At 49.8% G+C, this 26,441-nt stretch overlaps 1 protein-coding gene across 1 annotated transcript in view; it reads right to left on the bottom strand.

The window, feature by feature from the left end:
• Positions 1–4,772: 4,772 nt before the first annotated feature.
• The window catches only part of rtbdn (retbindin), a 54,365-nt gene continuing 32,696 nt past the window's right edge, over positions 4,773–26,441 (bottom strand). The window contains exons 3-6 of the mRNA XM_038784810.1: positions 25,282–25,369; positions 22,540–22,668; positions 20,124–20,235; positions 4,773–5,117 (exon numbers count right to left, since the gene is read on the bottom strand). Coding sequence (XP_038640738.1) covers positions 4,848–5,117; positions 20,124–20,235; positions 22,540–22,668; positions 25,282–25,369 — 599 coding nt within the window. The 3' untranslated portion in view covers positions 4,773–4,847. The remainder of the gene's footprint in view (positions 5,118–20,123; positions 20,236–22,539; positions 22,669–25,281; positions 25,370–26,441) is intronic.

The following is a 26,441-nucleotide window of genomic DNA, read 5'->3' as shown; positions in this document are numbered from 1 at the left end:
ACCTCACTTCACCTAATGGAGTTCCGGTTGACGTTCGCCAATAGGCCCACCTCCCCTCAAGTCTCAAGAGGTTTGGACTGCTCTGTTTGAATATTGTCAATAAAGTTGGGGTCGGCACCATGCCAACAGCAACACCTAGCAGGAGTCAGGGAATGATGATTTTATATTGGGCCTAGCTGGACTTTGGTAAGTTATCGATCCATCTCTTGTACCTATGTTTCCAAGTTCTGCATTTCCCATTCTATACAGTCAGAAAGCTGGCAAAAAAAAGTCTTTCTACGCTTTAAGTCTGAGATAAACTGATTTAGCCAAAACGTTCAAGAGATCATGGTCAAATCATCTGTGCTTTTTGCACCTGTTACGAAGCAACGCACGACTAAAACGTGCACCCGGCTTTACATTTGGGCTGCGCTGATTTATCATTCACCTTCCAAAGTGATTAATTGTACGATTGTAACAAAACTAAGCAGTTTTGAACTCTGTAACGAGATACGGAATAGAGATTGGCACTGCGGTTAGCACTGCTGCCTCACCACGCCAGGGACCCGGGTTCGATTCCAACCTCAGGTGACAGACTGTGCGGAGTCTGCACGTTCTCCCCATGTCTGCGTGGGTTTCCTCCGGGTGCTCCGGTTTCCTCCCACAGCTCAAAGATGTGCGGGTTAGATGGATTGGCCATGATCAATTACCCATTTGGCTGGGGGGTTACTGAAATAGGGCAGCAGATTGGGCCTAGGTAGGGTGGTCTTTCGAGGGGCTGGTGCAGACCCGAGGGGCAGAATGGCCTCTTACGACACTGCAGGGGTTCTATGAGTACTACGAGAACCTCAGCAAGGTCAATCCCAGTCTTTGCTGAGGGCACAATTCTTCTGCTTCCCAGCCTATTTCTGTTTAATGTTTTATGTCCTCTTGCTGATACAGTCGTGTTGCATCTCAAATGGAATTTGATTTTTGTTTTTGAAAGACTAAGTATCTGCGCATGCTCGATCTGCAGCAAGTTGCTAATTAGATTTCTATATCAGTCCAGTCTCTCCCAGGAAATACAGCATTGGCAAAGAAAAAAGATCTGTTTCATCGATAGGCAAGTGCAAGCATTGAATCAGTCTGTACACTGACTGTCCCCACGTCATTGTTAACATGATTCAAGTCAGATGACGAGCCAAATTCTTCACCCTCTGGTAAATTAGAATTGCTTGTAGGATTACTGAATAGTAAATTGAAAAGTCAAGACAGGAAAAAGCTCAGAATCGAGTACAGAGCTATATTAAATGGTGGAGGAAAAAAAATGGACTTTAAAAAAAAAAAAATACTTTTAGAAGCTTTTAATCACCTATCCAATCCTGTCCTTTCGAACGAAGAAGCGGAGGAGCCCAAACGCGAGCCAGCCTGTATAATAGCGGCCTGATCATTGAGGGTTTCAATCTTTTAAAAAATAAATTTAGAGTACCCAATTCTTTTTTTTTTCCAATTAAGGGGCAATTTAGCGTGGTCAATCTACCTACCCTGAGCATCTTTGGGTTGTGAGGCCCACGCAGACACAGAGAGGATGTGAAAACTCCACACGGACGGTGACCCTGGGCCGGGATCGAACCCGGGTGTTCTCGGCACCACGAGGCAGCAGTGCTAACCACTGTTCCACCGTGCCGCCCTATTCACACACATTCTATCAACTCAGCCAGCTGATGCCACCTGGATGATGGGTAAATATTTAACCCAGAATTTGCCTGTCACTCACTTGCTATTACTCCAGGTAGCAATGTTTGTTGTATCAAGTCATATGGTACGAACTGGAATGTCAACGATAATGCGCCATTTGGGATTGGTCCGTTTGCTATATGACTGCTACAATCCAAGTGTACCTCCAGTGCAATGGGCGAAGGTCAGGGGTGGGAAATGTCCACGCACAGGGTGCACCAATATTTAGTTGTAAAATAGGCTTAGACTAAAGATTGGGAGTGGGGGGGAGTTTAAAATCAGCTCAGATTTCCATTCCTGATTTCTGTCGGACTGATTTGACCTTCTTCCTCCTCTTCCACCCCCCCCCCCCTCCCCCCTCCCCCCCCCAGATCCTCAGCTCCTCTCAATCAAATGCTCATATGTGAACAAGTGGTCACTTCAGTGTGAGTTTTGAGTGACTGGTAGCCCCTGAGATGTACTTAAGCGCGAGTTGCTACCTCTAGGAGAAGAGCGAATCAAAGGTCGTGACAATACTTATTTTTTTTATTAATAAACGACTCATCAACTCTGGCCACACTCGCCCTTTACGCGAAACCTCTGTCCGTGCCACTCAAAGCTGTGCCTTTGTGAATTCGTAATGCAGCGTGAAGCATCACACCACCAGTCCTACATTTCTATACGCACAACCCCATGCGCTGCAGTGAGATTCTAACACGCACATAAGTTCTGAAAATTATCACAAAATTACATTTTTAATATGGTGACTAATGCTCCACAGTTATTCCATCCTTTTAATTCCACTACGAAATGAGCATTAGAAATTTACAGAAAAATGTGATCATTTTGGAAGCCAAAAAGTCATTAATTGTAAAATCCAGTAAGTTAACTATATCTTCATGGATATTTATATGTTATATTTATATTTAAATACAGAGTGCAACTTATAGAATCCTCCACCCCTACAGAGTGTGATCAGTAATTGTTAATAATACCAAATGTAAATAATTCTCCCATCTTCTCCTGGCAGGATTAAAATTGAGAGCAAGAAATTTCCACCCCATTTACACTTGAGCTGCTGAACAGGAGCATCTAAAGATTTGCGACTGCATTGCAGGTTGAGTTTCAGAAGTGTTCAGAATGTTTCTACCCTTTTCACAAGCACCCAATGTTTAATACCAAGCCCCTGACCATAGACAAAAGAGACTGTAGCTTTGCTGGGAACTTTGCCCGAGTTGCTGGCACGCTGTCAGATGAATTCTCTTTTCATTTCGTACATCTTGTTTTATTCTGAGTCTTGCCTCCAATAGAGAAATGATTTTGGAGGAGGTGTGATTCGGAGCGTCGAAACGAGGTGAGGCATGGATGGGGGGGCAGGTTATTTTAACCTACACTGCAAAGAAGGCGCCACAGAACAGGGAGTACGTTAACAAGCCCTGATTTTAATCAGCGATTTCTCACCTCAACCCCAACAAAACAAAAAAGAATGGTAGCTGTATGGAATAGAGCCTGCTTTGCTAAGTCTCCGGTGAACAGCGACGTGTTTAGTCCTCACAGGATCGAAGGTTCAATGTAGATTTAGGCTTGCTTCGAAAGAACCGCCCCAGAATGGAGACGATCAGAGTCAGTTGTAAGATTGATGTGATTTGATTTATTGTCACATGTACCGAAGTACAGTGGAAAGATTGGGTTAATATCCTGGAGTTAGACTTCGGGGGTTATGGAGAGGATTCGCAACTTTTATTTGCTTGCTAGTTTTACCTTTCTTGGATTAAGTCGTGCGCCTTTTAAAGAGAACTGCGCAAGTTCTGTGGAGGGGACAGCCTCACTGGTTGAAATGTGAGCTTCAGAATTGTTTTGGGAATGGGGAAATGTCCATGAAACCTGGAATGATAATCTTTATTGTCACAAGTAGGCTTACATTAACGCTGCAATGAAGGTACTCTGAAAAGCCCCTAGTCGCCACATTCCGGCGCCTGTTCGGGTACAGGGAGGGAGAATTCAGAATGTCCAATTCGCCTAACAAGCACGTCTTTCGGGAGGAAACCGGAGCACCCGGAGGAAACCCACGCAGAAACGGGGAGAACGTGCAAACTCCGCGCAGACAGTGACCCAAGCTGGGAATCGAACCGGGGACCCTGCCGCTGTGAAGCAGCAGTGATAACCACTGTGCTAAGTTCAGCCCAAGTCCTTTTTTTGATGGAGTAATCTCACTGTTTGATTCTTGCTCCAATTGCTTTCTTTAAAGTTTTTTAACCCGACCGTATTTTTGTGTTAATTTACATTTTGGATGACGACCGATACGAAGATAACATGAAACTATTGGGTGAAATATATCTAACTTTGTCAGAGGAGAAATCTGATGGCAAACGATGTACCTCATTCCGATACCAAATATTCCAGCTTAACGTCCCCAAAATGGTATTGCGTCACTTTTTCACACCTGAAAAATTGACAGCTTGATAAATTAGGCTGGAACTTCGACTGGGGTTGTAACCTTAATCCTGATTGGCTCGATTGTGAGAGGGAAAACTGAGTGAGCAGGTTGGGGAAGGTGGAGGGAGAGAGAGAGAGCACGGTAGCACAAGTGGTTAGCACTGTGGCTTCACAGCGCCAGGGTCCCAGGTTCGATTCCCTGCTGGGTCACTGTCTGCATGTTCTCCCCGTGTCTGCGTGGGTTCCCTCCGGGTGCTCCGGTTTCCTCCCACAGTCCAAAGACGTGCAGGTTAGGTGGATTGGCTGTGATAAATTGCCCTTAGTGTCCAAAAGGATTAGGAGGGGTTATTGGGTTACTGGGATAGGGTGGAAGTGAGGGCTTAAGTTGGTCGGTGCAGACTCGATGGGCCGAATGGCCTCCTTCTGCTCTCTATGTTCTGAGAGGGGATGTTTTTTTTCCTTCCCTGAACTCTCTCATCTGTGGTGAATTGGCTGATGCTGGGCTCATATTGGAAAGAAATTTGGTGCCAGAATGGAGCATGGTAGAGGGTGGGCCCAGGAGGGGGAGGGAGGGGTGTTGGGGGTGGAGTTGGGGGGGGGGGGGCGAGGGATGGGGGTGGGCGTTAGCTCTGGAATGTTTCAGTGTGATCACAGCAGAGTAGGTTCCGTTAACTTGAGCAGCAACTATGCAACAAAAAAAAAACAAAGTAAAAGAGAGACAGCAAGTGTCGCTTTAACTATTCGTTTGTGGGGAATCCACTCCCACTGCCATCGACATCTTCCACAAAGAGCGAGCGTTTGCGGATGGAGAGCCTCAGCTGGTTCAGGGTGCTGCGCTTCTCTTTGCACGGGAGCTCTCCGTTAATACCAGCCTTGGTGCTGTCCTCCTGCATCAGGGTTTTAATCACCTGCTCATCGTTCTTGTCCATGTTCAGGCAGTTGCAGGATCTGACCTTGAAGGAATCCCCGGACGTGCTCTGGCACAGGTCTTTGCCACCCTTGTACATCTGAAATGAAATGAAATGAAAATGAAAAATGAAAATCGCTTATTGTCACGAGTAGGCTTCAATGAAGTTACTGTGAAAAGCCCCTAGTCGCCACATTCCGGCGCCTGTCCGGGGAGGCTGGTACGGGAATTGAACTGTGCTGCTGGCCTGCTTGGTCTGCTTTAAAAGCCAGCAATTTAGCTGAGTGAGCTAAACCAGCCCCTAAACCATCTTGGAAGGAAATAAAGTAAAGAAGGCTGTTAACCCATGAACATCAGCTAATTTAAGGTTGTGTCCTTTTATTGATACAGTAAGAAGTCTTACAACACCAGGTTAAAGTCCAACATGTTTGTTTCAAACACGAGCCTTTGGAGCACTGCTCCTTCCTCAGGTGAATGAAGAGGTATGTTCCAGAAACATCTCTATAGACAAATTCAAAGATGCCAGACAATGCTTGGAATGCGAGCATTAGAAGGTCATTAAGTCGTTACACATCCAGAGATAGGGGTAACCCCAGGTTAAAGAGGTGTGAATCGTCTCAAGCCAGGACAGTTGGTAGGATTTCGCAAGCCCAGGCCAGATGGTGGGGGATGAATGTAATGCGACATGAATCCCAGGTCCCGGTTGAGGCCGTACTCATGTGTGCGGAACTTGGCTATAAGTTTCAGCTCGGCGATTCTGCGTTGTCGCGTGTCCTGAAGGCCGCCTTGGAGAATGCTTACCCGGAGATCAGAGGGTGAATGACCTTGACTGCTGAAGTGTTCCCCGACTGGAAGGGAACATTCCTGCCTGGACATGGATACCACCATTACACGTGAGAACACCACCCACCAGGTATGCAGCACATACTTGTGCGACTCGGTCAACGTTGTCTACCTCATACGCTGCAGGAAAGGATGTCCCGAAGCGTGGAACATTGGCGAGACCATGCAGACGCTGCGACAACGAATGAACGGACATCGCGCGACAATCACCAGGCAGGAATGTTACAATCCCCGTACGGGTTCAATCCCCGTACCGGCCGAGGTTATTCATGAAGACCCTGCCTTCTCAGCCTTGCCCCCCCTCCCCCGCCTGAGGTATGGTGAATTTCGGGTTAAGTCACCTCCAGTCATCTCTCTCTCTCCCTCTCCCTCTCTCAAAAGGGGAGAGCATCCTATGGTCATCAGAGACTATGGCGACTATCATTCCATGCAGAGCACAATTTCAGCCTTGCCCACTGGATTGGCTTCTGACCAGCTTGAAGATGGACAATGGGGTGGCGGGCAGTATTGAGGCACACTAATTATCAGGCGAGTAAATTAGTCAGGCTTTCAATTCCTCACCAGTATCCTGTCCATGCTGGGAAATGAATTTGTGGATGTAACACATTTCGCTGGCCAAAGACCCTGCCATTCAGGCTCAACCAGAATGATGGCTTCTTGGGGCTGGTTTAGCACTGTGGGCTAAGACAGCTGGCTTGCAATGCAGAACGAGGCCAGCAGCGCGGGTTCAATTCCCGTTCCGGCCTCCCCGAACAGGCGCCGGAATGTGGCGTCCAGGGGGCTTTTCACAGTAACTTCATTGAAGCCTACTCGTGACAATAAGCGACTATTATTATTCTTGAGAAGTAAGAAAGGAACATTTGGTGCATGTAGAAATTGGTCCGACGCAAGAAAATGCCTTTGGTTGGCGGAGATATCACAAAGAGAGAGTGAGGGAGGGGGAGGGGGCGCGGAGGCGGAGGGGGCGCAGCGGGGGAGGGGGCGCAGGGGGGGAGGGGGAGGCAGGACGAAAAACAATTTGGGAGCAGCAGAGAAATCTGCAGATCTTTCTAACAGGCGATTTCTAATGAAGACATCCTGTCCCACACATCACAACAGGGAGTTCATCTGCCTTGACAACTCCTCAGCACTGGCAGCGATCTGCCAGGAAATTTCCAGCCGGCTGCAGATTTCCCCCTGGGGCCCAGCATCCTCCAAGGAGGCAAAAGCTTATCGATGCGACATAATTCACAGACATCTGCGACCATTTGTCATGCATGTCATAATCCTTCAGCAAAACAGTCACACAATTACCATTCGGCTGGAACCAGGGTTCACACGAGTCTCACGTGCTGAGAAGGAACAGCACACTCTTCCAAAGTGGGATCAGCTGAGACATGTAATTAGGAGCGCTGAAGCGGGGAAGCTCCCATTTCCGGATGTGAATGCTGCAGTAATATTCTCCATCAGGTTATCTCCCATTACACGTTGCAAGGGATGCATTGGCAAGCGTACAACTGCCTCAGCGACCTTGATCAGCCGTGGCTCAAGGCTAGGTTTCCAGAGTCCGAAGGTCACGCCTTCAAGCCATGTCCCAAAGATGTTGAGCACAAAATCTAGGCCGAGCGCAGTACTGAGGAGGGTGTCCTGGCCAATATTCATTCCTCAATCTACATAACCAAAACAGATATCTGGGCCGGGATTCTCCCCTACCCGGCGGGGCGGGGGTTCCCGGCTTGTTGGAGTGGCGTGAACCACTCCGGCATCGGGCCGCCCCAAAGGTGCGGACGTCTCATCACCTTTAGGGGCCAAGCCCTCACATTGAGGGGCTAGGCCCGCGCCGGAGTGGTTTCCACTCCGCCGGCTGGCGTGAACGGCCTTTGGTGCCTTGCCAGCCGGGGCCGAAGGGACTTCGCCGGCCGGCGTAGGCACGCGCATGCGCCGGAGCGTTAGCGGCTGCTGACGTCATCCCGGCGCATGCGCAAGGGGAGGGGGGGTCTCTTCCGCATCCACCATGGTGAAGGCCATGGCGAAGGCGGAAGAAAAAGAGTGCCCCCACGGCACAGGCCCGCCCGCCAATCGGTGGGCCCCGATCGCGGGCCAGGCCACCGTGGGGGCAACCCCCGGGGTCAGATCACCCCCTCCCCCCCCCCCCCCCCCAGGAACCCGGCGCCCGCCCGCGCCGCCTGCTCCCGCCGGTCAGGTAGGTGGTTTAATCCACGCCGGCGGGAGAGGCCTGTCAGCGGTGGGACTTCGGCCCATCGCAGGCCGGAGAATCGCCGTGGAGGGCCCGCCGACCGGCGCGGCGCGATTCCCGCCCCCGCCGAATCTCGGGTGGCGGAGAATTCGGGACACGGCGGGGGCGGGATTGACGCCGGCTCCGGGCGATTCTCCGACCAGGCGGGGGGGGGTCGGAGAATCCCGCCCCTGGTTCTTATCTTGTTGATGCTCGTGGACCTTGTGCCTAGAAATTGACTGTTGTGTGATAACATTTCACACACTGTGAAGAGTTTATGGATGTTCTGTGATCATGAGTGGTGCGATATGAATACAAGTTTTTGTTTCTGATCAAATGAGTTGCAGCATTTAAGACTTGGACAGGTTCTTATTTTGGAAATTCCTTTATGCCCTCATCCTTCCCCATCTCTGTAACCTCTAGCCTCAAAACCCTTTGAGACATCTTTGCCCAGTCCAATTCTAGCCCCTTGTACATCCCCACTTTAAATTCCTCTTCCACCGAGAGCCTTTTAAAAAGTCTGTACGGCCCTCTTGGTCAGCCCATTGGACACGAGATGGCATGGGGCCATCCTGGTGTGGCAGATGCAGCTCACCCGAATGAGGTTTTGGAAATCGTCCCCTGTAAAAGGGGTCCCGTTGTCAGATACGATGGATTCAGGCAGTCCATGTATAGCCAACACTCGGCCTAAGGGGTCCACCGTACCACTGAGGTTGTGGGCCCCATCTCCTGTACAGACAGCCACTTGGAGTGGGCATCAACCAAAACTAAAAGCATCCTGCCCAAGAAAAGGGTCCATGTAGTCAACATAGACCCTGGTCCATACCGGGACCATTCCCAGGGATGGAGACCGGCAAATGGAGGCATTGATTGTTGAGTCTGAGAAGGCCGACATTGCTGTACCATTATCTACCCTGGCCACCAAATATATCTACATTGTTGTTTGCCCTGGGTGGGCACTGTACAGCTCCTGTAAGAGAGGAGTGTCCCATCGCGCTGACCCACGAGCCCCTCAGGATCACACCCTCCTTACAGGATCACCCCATCCTCATAGGATCACCCCATCCTCACAGGATCACCCCATCCTCACGGGTTAGTCGGGTGCCTCCGGGGCTCCTTATCAAGTTATAAGTTTGGGGCCCACGAACTGTCAGACGTATCACCTTGTGATTGTCTTCCCCATGATCTCGTTCGCAGTGAAGAAATCGAGGAGCCGCTCAATGTACTGGCTCCAATTTCAGCCTCTTGGTCGAACGGATCTAGTTTACAGATAATAGGCCGTTTACCTCACCTTTTGATTGTTCCCGACTCTCGTTGGATTTTATTTTAATTTTTTCCAATTGCACCTTCATTGCCCCCCCCCCCCTCCTTGAATCACGAAGTACTGCCTGCTGCAATCAAACCTTTCACCTTGTCGCCAATGTAGTGACTCGAGATTAAACTCTGGAGGCTTCCAGTAGTACCAAAGGGGTTTATTATCGAAAGGTAAAGGCTGGGATAAGTTCAGGTACAGTACACAATAGGATGGTCCTGTCTCTCCCGCCCTGGGGTCCACACTGCCTGAGCCCCTGGTCCTCGGGCCCCATGGGAACTTGCTATTGGTCGCAGTTCACGTGCTCCCGTGCGATTGGCACGGACATGGGCCAACTTAAAGGGGCAGTGGTACCACAGTTCTATGTTGAAACAAAAGCCAAAAGCTTAACTTCACCCAGTCACTATTTGACGGATCTTGATTATCTAACTGAGGGGTGTCATGATATGCAGACATGCACATAATGGGATATAAACAGGAAGCTTATGAATACAGAGAACAGGACATAGCCAATCAGCAGGCAGAACACTTGGGGGTGGTTTCCCACTATAAAAGGCACGAGGCACTAACACTCCGTTCTTTCCACTGGTGACATCTGCAGTGTGAGTCAGGGTGTATATATCATATAACTCCTACTGCACGTGGCTAAGAGCTAGTCTGGTTCAGTCAGACAGATTAATCACACTAGGTTAGCAGAGAGTCAAACTCGCAGAGGATTGAGCTAACTGCGTGACAGGTTCAATAAATCATATTGAACTAATTTCAAGGCGTAGAGTATCTCTCAGGTAAAGTTGCATCCAGTTGAAGCCCGTGTTATTTTACTTAACACGACATGGTACCAGGAGTAATAGGGTGATCCATCAACTATGTTCTCAATTCATAACAATGATTTGAAAGCTCTGCCTGGCTCCTATATTTGACTTTCCCTCGATCTGACATCCTATGGTTTAAATTTTTCAATGGGTTGAGTCACGCCCATTCCTTTTGCCTCTCCTTTCGTTAAGAAGGTATTAGGACTTATCCGAGACTCGGGAATGTAATGGGCTGGGCGAGACCCCCTCCAGGCTGGAAAGGGGAGGCCAAAGATTGAAAAATACCTCACACTATTTTTCCTGGCACCCTCAGTCACTTTTGGCGTTTCCCTCAGTGACGTCGCTGGATCACCTGGCTTGAGGTCCATTCATTCAAATGCAGCGAATGAATGCCCCGATCAAATTGTCCCCGCCTTGTATGTTCTTGTTTTAAGCGCGTAAGCAACTGGGCCTGAAAATTCCACCTCTGCATTTCTCTTCCTGCTCCTGCAGTCAGTAGGATCCCTTTGGAGCAGTCTGCTGTTTCCAACGGCATCTCATCTCAGAGCTCAGCCAACATCAGACACCCTTTTATTTTTTTGAACATTGATCTTATCAGCTTAACGGTGTCAATTCTCTCAGTTACTCAGTGTTGATAATTCAGAGGAAGATTATCCTCCCTTCCTTGTAGGTCTGCTTGTTTGATCAGGGTCCTTTCAGCTAGCTAGCTGTGTTTTCTTTCCTCCAGCCTAGCCCGCTGCAAGCCAGCTCATTAAAAGAGAGATAGAACCCGTGTCTTTCACGTCCCAACCAATGAGCTGATTCGCCTGTCACTTCCTCTTTCTCACACATTATCAGATTTTCTTTGAGGGCTTAATTCATTTTAACCTTTGGAAGGACCAGCCCTGCCCTTGCTACAATCTCAGTTTGTTCAGCATCTCTCCTGAAAGGGCTTGCTCACGTTGGAGTACAATTCCACTGCAGTGGGGTAAAGCTCTCTCTCTGCAGCGTGCTATTAAACACTCCAGTTAGATGCAAAGCAAGGTCCCTCTGCATGGTTCCATCAAACATAATGACAATAATGATAATGGCAGCACGGCAGCACAGTGGTTAGCGCTGTTGCTTTACAGCACCAGGGACCCGGGTTCGATTGCCGGTTTGGGTCACTGTCCGTGCGGAGTCTGCACGTTCTCCCCGTGTCCGCGTGGGTTTCCTCCGGGTGCTCCGGTTTCCTCCCACAAGTCCCGAAAGACGTGTTTGTTAGGTGAATTGGACATTCTGAATTCCCCCTCAGTGTACCAGAACTGGCTTTTTTCATTAAAATTTAGAGTACCCAATTATTTTTTTCCAATTAAATGACAATTTAGTGTGGTCAATCCACCTACCCTGCACATCTTTTGGGTTGTGGGAGTGAAACCCACGCAGACACGGGGAGAATGTGCAAACTCCACACGGACAGTGATCCAGGGTCGGGATTCGAACCCGGGTCCTCAGCGCCGTAGGCAGCAATGCTAACCACTGTGCCATCGTGCTGCCCTTCTTGTGACAATAATAAAGATTATTATTATAAATTGTTCTTGAATACATATTTGCCATGTAAACAAATCGGGCAGCCACTTGGTGCGCAAAATGTGACCATGATGAGCCAGGAACACTTCCCTGCTCCTTCCATGGGATCTTCATTGTCCCCCGAAGAGGTAGACAGTTCAAGGGCTTAATACATCATCTGTCCATCAGCACCTTCAACAAGGCAGCTCTTAATTCTTACCCCAGATAGGGCAGCACGATGGCGCAGTGGGTTAGCCCTGCTGCCTCACGGCGCTGAGGTCCCAGGTTCAATCCCAGCTCTGGGTCACTGTCCGTGTGGAGTTTGCACATTCTCCCCGTGTCTGCGTGGGTTTCGTCCCCCCACAACCCAAAGATGTGCAGGGTAGGTGGATTGGCCACGCTAAATTGCCTCTTAATTGGAAAAAATAATTGGGTACTGAGCTCTAGTCCAGTAATGGGGCTTGATCCCAAGGGCGAGATTCTCCGCAAATGCGGAGAATCGTAAAGGCTGCCGTGGGACAGGCCGTGACCCACGGCAGCCTTCACGCCCGCTTCCGGGGCCGATTCTCCCCCTCGGGCGGGGCTAGGAGCGTGGACCCGTGCGTCACGGCGGCGCGGCCTTGACGACGGTTGTCAAGGCCGCACGTCAAGCGTCATGCCGGCTAACATGGCCTATGACGTCGGCCGCGCATGCGCAGGTTGGACAACGCCAACCCGCGCATGCGCAGTTGCCATCTTTTCCCTCAGCCGCCCCGCAAGACGTGGCGGCTTGATCCTGCGGGGCGGCAGAGGGAAAAGAGTGCGTCCGTTACGGACGCATGGCCCCCTTGGAACGGCCATGGTACTGCCGTGCCATCGGGCCCCCAGATGCCCCAAACGGGGATCTGCCGCCCGTTTCACGACGGCAGCGAGCAGGTGTGTTTGCTGCCGTGTTGAAACGGGCGTGAAGGCCCGGCCGCTCGGCCCATCGGCCTTGGAGAATCGGCGCTTGCCGTAAAAAACGACGAGCGGCGATTCGTGGCGTGGGGCGTGGGGGGGGGGGGGGGGGAGAATAGCGGGAGGGCGTGAAAAATGTCGGGAGGCCCTCCCGCTATTCTCCCACCCGGCATGGGGGGCGGAGAATCGCGCCCCAAGTCTTTCCAACTCAAAAAGGGGAGTGTGATACCAAATGGGCCATTCAAGCGCGAGAGGAAAGAAAAGCATTGCAAAATTCCGCGCACACCTTCGCAGGTGAATTTAAGCCCATTTCCGAAAGGATCTGATGGACGATACATGTCGGCCGAGCCAACGATGCCCTCATCTCACCAATAAATAAAAAATAATTGCTGTGGGCTCGTGCCTATAGTTTGTTTCATCAGGTTACAAGGAGAATGTGATCTGAATGGAAAGGTGGTTTATGAGGATGTTGCCAGGAATGGAGAATTTTAGCTAGAAAGAAAGATCGGATAGACCTGGGTTGTTTGCTTTGGAAAGGAGAAGGTCACGGGGAGATAATTGACGTGTATAAAATTATAACGGTCCTAGTGGGAGTAGATAGGAAGGACTCGTTTCCTTCAGCAGAGAGGTCAATAACCAGATGTCATCGATTTAAAGAAAGCTTAGAGGAGAGTTGGAGAGAAATCGTTTGACCTGAAGACAATTTGAACTTACTGCCTGAAGGAGTGGGTGGGGCAGAAACCATAATTGCATTTTTTTTTTAAAAATGCTTGGCTTACGCGTTACATGTTTCACATTTAAAAAAAATGCATTTACAGAGGATGTGGACGTCACTGGTTAGGCCAGCATTTATTGCACATCCCTAGTTACCCTTCAGAAGGTGGTGGTGAGCTGCCTTCTTGAACCACCGCAGTCCTTGAGGCATAGGTACATCCACTGTGCTGTTAGGGAGGGAGTTCCAGGACGTTGCCCCAGTGACAGTGAAGGAACGGCCGATACATTTCCAGGTCTGGATGGCGAGTGACTTGGAGGGGAACCTCCAGGTGATGGGGTTCCCTGGTATCTTCTGCTCTCGTCCTTCTAGATGGTAGTGGTCGTGTGTTTGGAGGGTACTGTCTGAAGAACCTTGGTGAGTTCTTACAGTGCATCTTGTAGATGGTACACAGCTCCACTGTTTGTCAGTGGTGGACGGTTTATAGATAGAATTATAGAACAGTACAGCACAGAACAGGCCCTTCAGCCCTCGATGTTGTGCCGAGCAATGATCACCCTACTTAAACCCACGTAACCCGTAACCCAACAATCCCCCCATTAACCTTACACTACGGGCAATTTAGCATGGCCAATGGTTTGAGTGTTTGTGGAAGGGGAAGCAATCAAGGGGGCTGCTTTGCCCTGGATGGTGTTGAGCTTCTTGATTGTTGTTGGAGCTGCACTCATCCAGGCAAGTGGGGAGTATTCCATCACACTCCTGACTTGTGCCTCGTAGATGGTGAACAGACTTTGGGAAGTCAGGAGGGGAGTTACTCGCCGTAGGATTCCTAGACTTTGACCTGCCCTGGTAGCCACAGTATTAATATGGCTCGTCCAGTTTCTGATCAATAGTACCTCCCAGGATGTTGAGTGTAGGGGATTCATCGATGGTAATGCCATTGAATGTCAAGGGGCGATAGTTAGATCCTCTCTTGTAGGAGATGGTCATTGTCTGGTGCTTGTGTGGTGCGAGGTCATTGATGAAGCAGCTGAAGATGGTTGGGCCTAGGACACTACCCTGAGGAACCCCTGCAGTGATGCCCTGGAGCTGAGATGATTGACCTCCAACCACCACAACCATCTTCCTTTGTGCCGGGTATGACCCCAGCCAGCGGAGAGTTTTCCCCCTGATTCCCATCGACTCCAGTTTAACTCGGGCTCCTTGATGCCATACTCGGTCAAATGCTGCCTCGATGTCAAGGGCAGTCACTCTCACCTGACCTCTGGCATTCAGTTCTTTTGCCCACTGCACTGAGAGCTGAAACATGGACAGTTCTTTCTCTGACGGTGCAGAAATGATGGGCTGAATGGCCTCTTTCTGCAGCATCTGCTTTCTATTTTACCATGTTTGCTAAATTATCACAAACCAATAAGTGGCAAATTTCTCTGTTACTCTTGTTCTGGCTTTACTGGATACATTTTTGAAATACCAGCTTCACCCACAACGAGAAATAAGGGCAGGCAAAGTGGTTACCTAGCAACCATGGGAGTGCTTTAGCAGCCTACTAATAATGCAAAGGCATTTTATGCTTAAAAAATTAGAATGCTTTACTCTAATTACAGGATCAATGTAATTAACAGCGTAAAATGGGAACCTAATGCTAAAATATAATTGGAATTAATCTGATCATTTGAATTGAGTAGACGGTAATTGATCTAATTAATCTAACGCATATCCCTCCTGCTTCAGCAGTCCCCCCATTCTCGTTTCCACAACCTCGTTTCTCTGGAGGTTTTGGTGATTATAATCCCGGGAAGATTAAACTGCTCGAGATTCGCTCTCGTTGATGAAGAGCTGCTCTGGGCCTTGCTACCAGCAAAACACCCCGTCAAATTGATTAAAATAATACCTTCCCTGGATTATTTGGTGATGTGTAATGCATCAATGTCTCTTCATGGGCCATTTACATCAGGCAGCGGGAGGAGGTTCATTCCTCTGTTCTCTCAGTGTAAAATGAAATCTGACAGAGCCTTGCAGACAAATGGGAATTTTAAACTCACATTTTACAGCTCAAGGGCAAATTAAAGAACAAAGCAGACATTAATTTGTAAAAAAAAAACACTTTACATTTTCTCACGGAGGTCACTGCGGCATGTATAAATCTCTGCGCCCCCCCCCCCCCCTCCCCCCACACTCCCCCACTTGCCATTTTCAATTCCAGAACAGAGTTGCTTGTAACTCCTGATAGGACTGATAAAATACTTCAGCACAGCTGGTGGGAAGTGACCTTCGCCTCCATTGCTGCTTCTTTGGGGACACCTGGTGCCTCTGTGTCCATTCCGTGGGCTTGCCTGCAGAAGGAAATGTGGGCCGCGATTCTCCCAACGGGTGACAAAGTGCCGACGCCGGAGTGAAAACCGGAGTGTTTCACTCCGGCGTCGGAGGCCGCTCCTCGCCCCCTATTCTCCCACCCCCAGGGGGCTAGGAGCGGCGGCGCGTCAATCTCGCGCGCCGGGCCTTGACGCATGCATCAAAGCGGCGCCGCCTGAATGACATCACCCGCGCATGCGCGGTTGCCGTCTCCCCCTCCGCTGCCCCGCAAGACATGGAGGATTGATCTTGCGGGGCAGCGGAGGGAAAAGAGTGCGTCTTTCAGAGACGCCGGCCCGACGATCGGTGGGCACCGATCACGGGCCAGACCCCTCCTGAGCACCCCCCTGGTGCTCGATTCTCCCTCCGCCCCCCCACAGGTCCCACATGCAGCGTTCGCACGCTGTTCACGCCGGCAGCGACAAGGCGTGGTTGGCGCCGGCGTGAACCAGTCGTATTCGGCAGGCCGCTCGGCCCATCCGGGCCGGAGAATCGCCGCTCGACCGGAGCGGCGATTCTCCGAGCGGCCTGTCGCAAAACGCGACACGCCGTTTTGGGGGGGGGGGGGTGGGAGAATCGCGTGCGGGTGCCAGGGTGGCGTGGCGTGATTCGCCCGGCACTCCCGCGATTCTCCCACCCGGCGTGGGGGTCGGAGAATCGCGCCCGTGGTGACTGACTCGAGCATCGTCACCGGCGAACTCCTCTGCAGCACCAAAGCATTTTTTCAGCTCAGTCGGAAAATAAAGCGTAAAATATTGGCCTTTCCACGCCTTTGGGGGGAAGTCTTACCCAATGACAGAATTGTCACGGCACAAGTGGAGGCCATTCAGCCCATCGTCCCTGCATCTCCAAATGAGCGTAGTGGTTTAGTGCCATTCCCCATAGCCCTGCATATTGTTTCTAGTCAAGAAAGTAACGTCTTGGTCAATACAAGGGAAGGGAAGGGGCCCGTCGGCACAGCGGTTAGCACTGCTGCCTCACAGCGCCAGGGGACCCGAGCACCGAGCAAATCTCGAAGAAGTTTTCAGAAGATTTATAAAAAGGCTGGTGTAAGGTTGAATGAAGAGAGAAAAATGTACGTTCCGAGGTCATGAACTTAGGGTTTAGGGTAGATGCCACAGGACTGCACCCTATGGAGGAGAAGATAAAAGTGAATAAGGAAGCACCGGCCCACCAAAAATGTCCGAATTGGAATCCTTTTTGGCAATGGCGAACTATTACGGCGGATTTATTCCCAATCTTTCTACAATGCTGGAACCCTCACACGCACTACTCAAGAAGCACCAGAGGTGGTATTGGAGAGAGCATCAGAATGAAGCCTTTGAACAGGTTAAACTGGCTTTATAGTCATCCAGTCTCTTGGTTGATATTGAGCCCTCAAAAGGGATCATCCTTACCTGCGGCGCTTTCCTGACAGAATCGGAGGGGTTTTAGCGCACAAGATGGTGCAGAAAGGCCCCTCACCTATGCCTCGAGGACTCTGACTGATGCAGAACAAGCTTACTCGCAAATCACAACAGAGGCACTAGCTGTAATCTTCAGAGTGAATAAATTCCAGCTGGGATTCTCCCGGAATCAGCGGGGTGGCCCGTACCGGTGCCAAAGAGCGCCGTGAATCACTCCGGCGTCGGGCCGCCCGAAAGTTGCGGAATCCACTGCACTTCCGGGGGCTCGGCCGGTGCTGGAGAGATGGGCCTCACGCCAACCGGCACCGAAGGGCCTCCGCCGGCCGGCGCAAGTTGGGGCATGCGCAGGAGCGGCAGCATGTTCCGGCGCATGCGCAGGGGGTTTCTTCTCCGCGCCGGCCATCGTGGAGCCTTACAGAGGCCGGCGCGGAGGGAAAGAGTGCCCCCATGGCACACGATCGCAGGCCAGGCCACCGTGGGGGCACCCTCGGGGGCCGGAATCCCCCCCCCCCCCAACCTCCCGCCCTCCCAGGACTCTGCAAGCCACCCTCCAAGCCAGGTCCCGGCGGTATGGACCTTGTCTATTTCACGCCGGCGGGACTGGCCGAAAACGGGCGGCCGCTCGGCCCATCGGGGCCCGGAGAATCGCCGGGGGGTGGGGGGCGCTGACAATGGCCCCTGACCGGCGTGGCGCGATCCCCGCCCCTGCCCAAAAACCGGCGCCGGAGAACTCGGCAGCCGGCGTCGGAGCGACGGGGCGGGATTCACGCCACCCTCCGGCGATTCTCCGATCCGGCGGGGGGGGCCGGAGAATCCCGCCCTCCATCAATATGTCTAAGAGCGACATTTCATAGTAGTTATCGACCACAAGCCCTGTTGGGCTTATTTATGGAGGATAAGGCTATTCCTCCCCATAGCTTCAGCTAGGGTCCAACGCTGGGCTCCAGTGTTGGCAGCTTACGAATATGCATTTCAACATAGGCCGGGCATACACATTTCAAACGCGGACTCTTTAAGTCACTTTCTCCGACCCAAAAGTATACTTCCCCTGGCAGTCCCATCGGAAACCGCTCTAGCCAGTGTCGGTCTGACAGGTCAAGTTTTGGACCCAAAATGATCCCATATTATCTCGAGTCAAACACATGTCTCTCCACGGCTGGCATCATGAAAACAGGTCTGAGCAGTTACACCCCTTTCAGATAAGAAAAGACGAGTTAAATTTGAAGACAGCGTATTATTATGGGGAGTAAGGGTGTTCGTTCCCACTCCCGTTGGACAGATATTTTTGCAAGAGCTTGCACGCATTTATGTGTGGTGGCCTGGGATGGATATCGACAGAGAATCTGGGCGAACAGTGCCATATCCAGAAAACCTGTTGTCTGTGGCCTTAATGTACCGTTGGGTGTGGCCAGACCGACCATGGGTACAACTACACATCGATTTTGCAGACCCATTGATGGGCTCCATGTTCTTGCTTATCATAGATATTCACTCACAAGTGGTTGTACATGCATAATAATAATAATAATCGTTACTAGTGTCACAAGTAGGCTTTCATTAACACTGCAATGTTACTACTGTGAAAAGCCCCGAGTCGCCACACTCCGGAGCCTGTTTGGGTACACAGAGGGAGAATTCAGAATGTCCAATTCACCTATCAAGCATGCCTTTCGGGACTTGTGGGAGGAAACCGGAGCACCCGGAGGAAACCCACGCAGACACGGGGAGAACATGCGGACTCCACACAGACAGGGACACAAGCGGGAATCGAACCTGGGATCCTGGCGCAATGAGGCAACAGTGCTAACCACTGTGCTGCAGTGCCACCCATGAAATGAAGTCCACGACCTCATTGGCAACATTATAAAAATTGCGACAGATATTCGCCACCCATGGATTCCCCCAAGATTCTGGACTCGGATAACGGGACTGCTTTTACCAGTGAAGCGTTCCAACATTTCATGAGAACCAACCACGTTCAACTATTCAAGCTGCTCTCTACCACCTTGCTTCCAATGGACTGGCTAAGAGAGCTGCCCAAACTTTCAAAGCCACCTTGAAGAATCACTCTACAAACTGGAGTGGCCCATTTCCAGCTCACCGGGAGAACAACACCGCATGCCACCACAAGTGGTTCCACCCGCCTAGTTGCTAATGGGCATCTGCATTCGAACGCGGTTGGATCTGACATTTCCGAATTTGGTGGGGAGGGTGGAGGTTAAACGGAGTACACTGAAGAAACATCATGACTCGAGATAACCTGAGAGAACATCTGAGGTGGACGATTTGGTATGTGCGAAGAATTTTGGTGCTGATCCAAATTGGATCGCTGGAAGGGCCGTAGCCAGAACAGATCCAGTGCCATCTCAGGTAGGTATCCAAGGGAATAGGGTGAAGGAACACCTGGACCATTTGAGGACGGAATTGTACAACGCACCGGGGCAGGCCGTCTCTAGTATGCCTGTCGGTGATATTGCTACGGATGAAGGTGATGCTGCGGCGAGCTACCCCTAGGAGGGGCCCAGGGGGGGAAACTGGGGACATTATCTGCATGGGGCGCAAGTCAAGCGCCAACCCGTTGAGGTTCAAACTGAACTCGGCAGCAGGGAGCAGCTGCTAGCGAATTATGATGCTCCCAAAGGATCAGGAAGTCTTTGGGTAGACTGAGATCCATTTGTTGTATAATATTGTAAATAGTTCCATTGTTGCTGTAATGCATTAATCAGGGACTTAAAGGGGGAGGGTTTTGGTAACAGGCCCCTTTAAGGGGGGGGGGGGTTAAGAGTTGAAGGGTCATGTGACCCGTGAGGCCAATCGGTAGGAGTGTGCAAATCCTGGGGCTCAGCGCGGGTTCTACTGTTCATTAAGAGTTTGGAGTGGTGGTGTACAGTGGCATTTATCCCACTCCCTGTAAATAGTTATTTGCCTCAATGAACCATTCATTTGTTAGTCTACTTGGTGGTTGCCAGCCTTTCAAGACACCACACCTACCTTATTGAAAGGAATACAGTCTGAAGTGCAGGTACTCTCAGTGCGATTTGACCACTTTAAATCTGTGTTCCAGTTTCTAACGCAGGTCTGATCGTACTCACACGCTTTGTACCTGTCGAGGGAGAATGGAACCTGTTCAGACAGCCATATCACCAGGGCCTTTCCCTAGTAAGCTGATTTAAAAATAGATGAGTTTAACAATATCTGTTGTCCCAACCATGACTTGGGTATGTGACCCGGCGATCCTGCTTTTACAACATTTTCATTGGGCAATTGGCCGAAAGGTTATTACTATTGGTGGGAAGTGCTTTCAGCTGAAGATTCTCCCCTATCGCATCAGTTCTACAGGCACCGACTCATGCAGCGGTACAGTTCCGCATGTACCTGGCGTCCTCTGTCCAAACTGTCCCTCTGCTTGTGCTGACAAACTATTCCACCATGGGAAACGTCGCAGCCAATGCAGGCTCTATTGTCACCCATTGTTGATTGGCATAGCACGTTTTAAGATAATTGGCAAAAAGTACGGGAGGCAACACGCTAAGGGGGGGGGTGCAAAATGTAACGCAGCAAATGATGATGTTCTTAGTCCGCTGTCCGAATGAGTCACGAAAACCGATGCGGGTGTAACTTTCAAAAGATTATTGCACAAAAAAAAAGGATATGTTTTCAGGACGAGGAGAAAGAATAAGGCAGTGGGACGAGCTGGAAAGCTCTTTCAACCAAGAGCTGGCAGAGGCAGGAGTGCCTACTTCTGTGAAATGTAAATGAAATGAAAATCGCTTATTGTCACAAGCAGGCTTCAATGAAATTACTGTGAAAAGCCCCTAGTCGCCACATTCCGGCGCCTGTTCGGGGTGGCTGGTACGGGAATTGGACCGTGCTGCTGGCCTGCCTGGGTCTGCTTTAAAAGCCAGCCATTTAGCCCAGTGTGCTAAACCAACGTCAATGCTTGTAGGGATGAGTGTGCAGGTCCATACACGTCAGCAGACGTAGCAACATCGCGGGCAGGAGGAGAGGACTCTGGCTGATTTCGCTTTCCCATCTCCTGGCCAGATGTGCGAAGGAAGCTGCAAGTTCCCCTCACACCCCGGCTGGGATCAGGGACAAGAGCAAACTGGGATTAAATCTGGCGATCTGCTCGGTATGGTTCAATTCCACATCAGTTAGTCCACTCGCTAACCCACACATAAATAGAGTGACAGTAAGCGGGACATTTAGGGGCAGCTCAGTCTGCGTCCCGATTCCTATCCGACGTTTTACAGCTACTGCCTGCTGATAGAATAACACTTATCACAGGGAATGTGGCTCTCCATCAGGTCGTTATTCTTTTTTTAAATTTATGAGGAAACCAGAATTTTGAGACTTGTTACAAATCAAGATCAATATTGGCTTGTACGGATATTCAGTCCGCTGCACTACCAGAGCTGGGGCAAGATTAGATCTGCCTCATCACTCTGGAGTCTCATCAACTTTATCCAGATAGCTGTGGAGCCATATGACCAGGATTATTGTTTAGCCCCTGGTCTGCATCGACTTAATTGATCTCAACTGGAGAGCATTGAGACAGTAAATAGATGTTGGCTTAAGGATAGAATATCAGAAATTCTTCCCCTTTGTAAGTGGCCTTACTGCAAATTTGCTCAGATGGCCAGTGTAGCCAGTGTAGACAGAGGCCTCCCCGCTGCGGAGCAGGTTTTTAGGTCACTTGAGCTGAAGGGTGACAATGTTCTGAAGAAAAAGGGAGATTTCTTCTCAAGTCCATCTGGCAAAGTATAAGCCGCGGTTGGTAATTGGTGGGAGGTAGAAGATAGAGGGTAAAGATAGGGGGGGTTCAGTGTCAGATCTGTACACTCCTTAATTCCTCACCTTACCATTGGCAGCCGTGACTTCAGTTATCTCGGTCACAAGCTCTCAAATTCCCTCTCCCGCACTCTCCGGCATTAAGGCAGCCCTTAAAAACCGACATCATTGGCCAACCTGTCCCAATATCTTGCTGTTCCTTCACTGTCGCTGTTGCAAAAGCCTGGAATGCCCCTCCCTAACAGTACTGTGGGTGCACCTCCCCCAGATGGGAGGTTCGTAAAGGCAGCTGGTCACCACCTTCGCAAGTTAGGGACGGGCAACAAACGATGACCTTGAAAATGACGCTCTCATCCCGGGAATAAACAAAAAAAAACTCTGTCGTGTTGTGTCAAACCTTGTTTCACGCTTCTTTAAAGGGTCCAGAGATGTTTTGTTACATTAAAGGTGCTGTATAAATTCTCAATGAAGAGTTTACTCATCAGCCTATATTTAATCTAATCCCGGATGCTACAGTGACAGTACGTGACACTGTGCAACTTCATATTCATGCCCAGTATACTCACAGCTAAGTTGGTCAGCCCTTAAAGAGCTGCTTGACCATCAGCGTACCTACCATTGGTCACAGAAGCCCTGACAGAGAGGGACGTTCAGAAGGGAATTGGAATGACTTGGGCTTGCCCACATTGTAGCATCTGGAGAGCAGCGATAGAAACACGATAGCTGTTTGAAGAATTGCTCACACCTAGAGAAATCGGAAATTCATTAAGGTACAGGAATTAGCCATTCAGCCATGAAGTTCCTCAAGTCTGTCTTGCCATTCCATTAGATTGTGGCTGCCCTGTATCATTATCTGCTTGTATCCAACCTGCATTGCTTCCATATCCCTCCACACCCTTGCCTAAAATAAATCCAGCAGCTTTTAAAGAAACAATTGATCCCCAGCCTCAGCAGCTTTTTGGGAGAGAGAGAGGGAGTTCCGGATTTCCACTGTGCCGTGCATGAGGAAATTCCTCCTGACATCATCCCTGGATAGCCGAGCTCTCGGTTCAAGATTCTACTCCATTGTCCTGAACTCCATTCAGACTTCGTCTGATGAGTGTCAAGTTACATTCACACCACACAAGTGCCAGGCGATGACCATCTCCAACAAGAGAGAACCCAACTATTGCCCTTTGTAATTCAATGGCATTGAGTTGAATCCCCCACTATCCTGGGAGTTACCATTGGCCAGAAACATGAACTGGACCAGCCATATAAATACCGTGGCTATAAGAGCAGGTCAGTGGCTGGGAATACTGCTGCAAGGCGTTCCCCTCCTGACTCCCTAAAGCCTGTCTACCACCTACAAGGCACAGTTAGGAGACGTGATGGAATACTCTCCACTGTACGAATGCTGCTCCAACAGCACTCAAGAAGGTCGCCAACATCCAGGATAACGCAGCCCTCTTGATTGGCGCCCCATCCCTCACCTTAAACATTTACTCCCTTCCCCACCGACACACAGTGACAGCCGTGTGCGCCATCTACAAGATGCACTGCAGCAACTCGTGAAGGCTCCTTCGACAGCACCTTCCAAACCTTCCAAACTCTACCACCTCGAAGGCCAAGGGCAGCAGGCACATGGGAACATCACCACCTGCAAGTTCTCTTCCAAGCCACGCCCATCCTGGCTTGGAAATATATTGGCCGTTCCTTCACTGTCGCTGGGTCAAAATCCAGGAAATCCCTCCCCAACAGCGCAGAGGGTGTACCTACACCATATGCTTTACAGCAGTTCAAGGCGGCGGCTCACCACCACCTTCTCAAGAGACAATTAGGGATGGGCAACAAATTCTGGCCTAACCAGCGATGCCCACATACCGTGAAATGTTTTTAAAAACCTCCAACACCAGAGGAAAGAATTCATCCTTATCTACCCTATTAAATCATTCAATCATCTTAAACACCCCTAATTTAACTCAGCCCTCAATATTCTATACTAAAGTCTAGTCTATGCAAACTGTCCTCATAATTTAATCTTTTGGCCCCATTATAATCCTGGAGTCAGAGTTGCAGCTGCTCAAAGGTTGAACTGAAGTACCTAATCCTTGAATGGTGTCACTGCTTTCCGTTGCCAGAATTCAAATCTGATTCAGACCGATGGGGTGCAAATCTCCTGTCATATACTGCATCTAAATGGCCCAACATCAAAAGATCTGGGACAGCTTCATCCAGTTGTTGCTGATCATAGCACAAAAGTACAGCCCGTTATTTGTCACAGTCCACCCATTGGCGATCTCGAGCTTACAGATCAGAAAATGGCTGAAACAAATTGCAGACTGGCACAGCATGTGGCACTGCGTGACAATATTAGATGTAGAAGCAGAACAGGCCGTTTGGCCCATCTGCTCTGCCATTCAAAGAGGAGGCAGTGTCGTTAGTGGTATTGTCGCTGGACTAGTAACCCAGAGTCCCAGGGTGATACTCTCAGGGACCCAGGTTCAAATCCCACCAGGGCAGATGGCGGAATTTGAATTCAATCAAATAAAAAACAGGAATTAAAAGTCGAATGATAACTATGAAGCCATTGTCGTTAAACCCATCTGGTTCACTAATGTCCTTAAGGACCTAGATGTGACTCCAGACCCACAGCAAGGGATGGGCAATAAATGCTGGCCCAGCCAGAGAGCCCACACCCCATGAACGAATAAAAGAAAAAGGTTGTGACTGATTTAAAAAAAAAAATTTAGAGTACCCAATTCATTTTTTCCAATTAAGGGGCAATTTAGCGCGGCCAATCCACCTCGCTTGCACATCTTTGGGTTGTGGGGGCGAAACCCACGCAAACACGGGGAGAATGTGCAAACCCCACATGGACAGTGACCCAGAGCCGGGATCGAACCTGGGACCTCGGCGCCGTGAGGCCGCAGGGCTAACCCACTGCGCCACCGTGCTGCCCGATTGTGACCGGTTTGATATAATAACCCTTAAAAATCACGTTCGCGCCTTATCAATATAACCCTTGATTCCCTTACTGATTAAAAATCTATCTCAGCCTTTGAATGTACTTAACGAGCCGGCCTCCACAGCGCTCTGCGGTAAAGAATTCCACTTTCTGAGGGAAGACATTCCTCCTCTGGGTGACCCCCTTACTCGGAGGTGATGCCCTCTGGTCACCGTACATTGCGAGGACAGAGAATGCGGAGTTTCATCCTGGGCCTAATCCTACACTGTCTGACCTTGAAGTGCCTGTGCCCAAAATGTAAAGGGCTCCGTTCGCCACTCGATCGCTCCTCACATTAAACCCACCTCAGGTGATCAAAGGGAAAAAAAAATCCTATTAAAAAGTGATTTAAAATAAACATGTTGTACTAACTTTGTACTTAAGTGTCCACATTGGTTCCAGGGCTCGGCCTCTGGTGAGGTATTCACCTTATCCTTGATGTTCACTGTGCAGCAAGCATCTGTAATTCAAACAAATGGAATATGTGATGTCCAGAATCTGAAAATTCAAAGAATATCAGTCAGACCTAAATAACAGAAAGCACCCAAGTTTGATTCATTGGTAACATTCGCGACCAGTGATAGAGGCACCACAGTTTGCGTTAGCTCCTTGCTAAGTTACCATACTTTATTTAGGCTTTCATACATCCAGTTGCTACAGGAGCAGCTACTTTAAAGTTGGGGCAAATATAACCATTTGAGAGTGCGGCTTTTGACAGGGATACAGGACTGAAATCAGCCTGCAAAGTCAGGCCACCGGAGGGGGGGGGGGGGGGCAGTTCGAAACAAGGCTTTCAGAATCCATTCACAAACGCTCAAATGTGCGCACAATTCGCTGTGAACTGATTTAACACTGCCCCAGCTCCGCTAACTCTGTTAGTTTTCAGCAGTGTCTTCTCATTGTCATTATTTTTAATTACTGTAATTACTGATCCAAATAATAAAATGTCAGCACCTTCCCCTTCAGATCTCGTTTGCTACTGTCTCCCATGTTTTCCGCTTGTGTTAAAAAAAAAAAATCCTTCTGAATGCTTGCGAACCATTAACTTTGTGAATTTTAAGACTGCTGCTTTTCCATCTCCACAGAGTGGGTTGAGCCTGGATTTCCCTTATTAAAGTGTAACACAGAACACTCTTTTTTCTCGGTTTTGCATCCAATGTCAGCACTCCCCATTCTGTGCTAAACTTGCCTCAAGAGTGTACCTCACTCGAGTGTCAAAGTGTGCCTCAGTATTCACCAACGTGCCATTTTTGTCCTTTCAGGATGTTTGGCAATCAAGGGTTATGAGAATAAGGCAAGAAAGTGGAGTTGAAGGGTCATCACACCAGATCGGTCATGATCTCGTTGAATGGCGGAGCAGCTTCGATGGGCCGAATGGTCTACTCCTGCATCTTATGGTCTATCTTGTGGAGTCTTTCATCATTGGGCACCAGCTAAACGTTCAGCTGCAAACGATTCTGGATTTTGGCAACCCCTGTTGATATCTGTTTGGCGGCATGGTAGCATAGTGGTTGGCACTGTTGCTTCATAGC

This window comes from Scyliorhinus canicula, chromosome 25, assembly GCF_902713615.1.
Source record: "Scyliorhinus canicula chromosome 25, sScyCan1.1, whole genome shotgun sequence".
NCBI lineage: Eukaryota > Metazoa > Chordata > Chondrichthyes > Carcharhiniformes > Scyliorhinidae > Scyliorhinus > Scyliorhinus canicula.
Note: the sequence above shows the minus strand (reverse complement) of the source record. Positions and strands in the feature narration are given on the sequence as shown.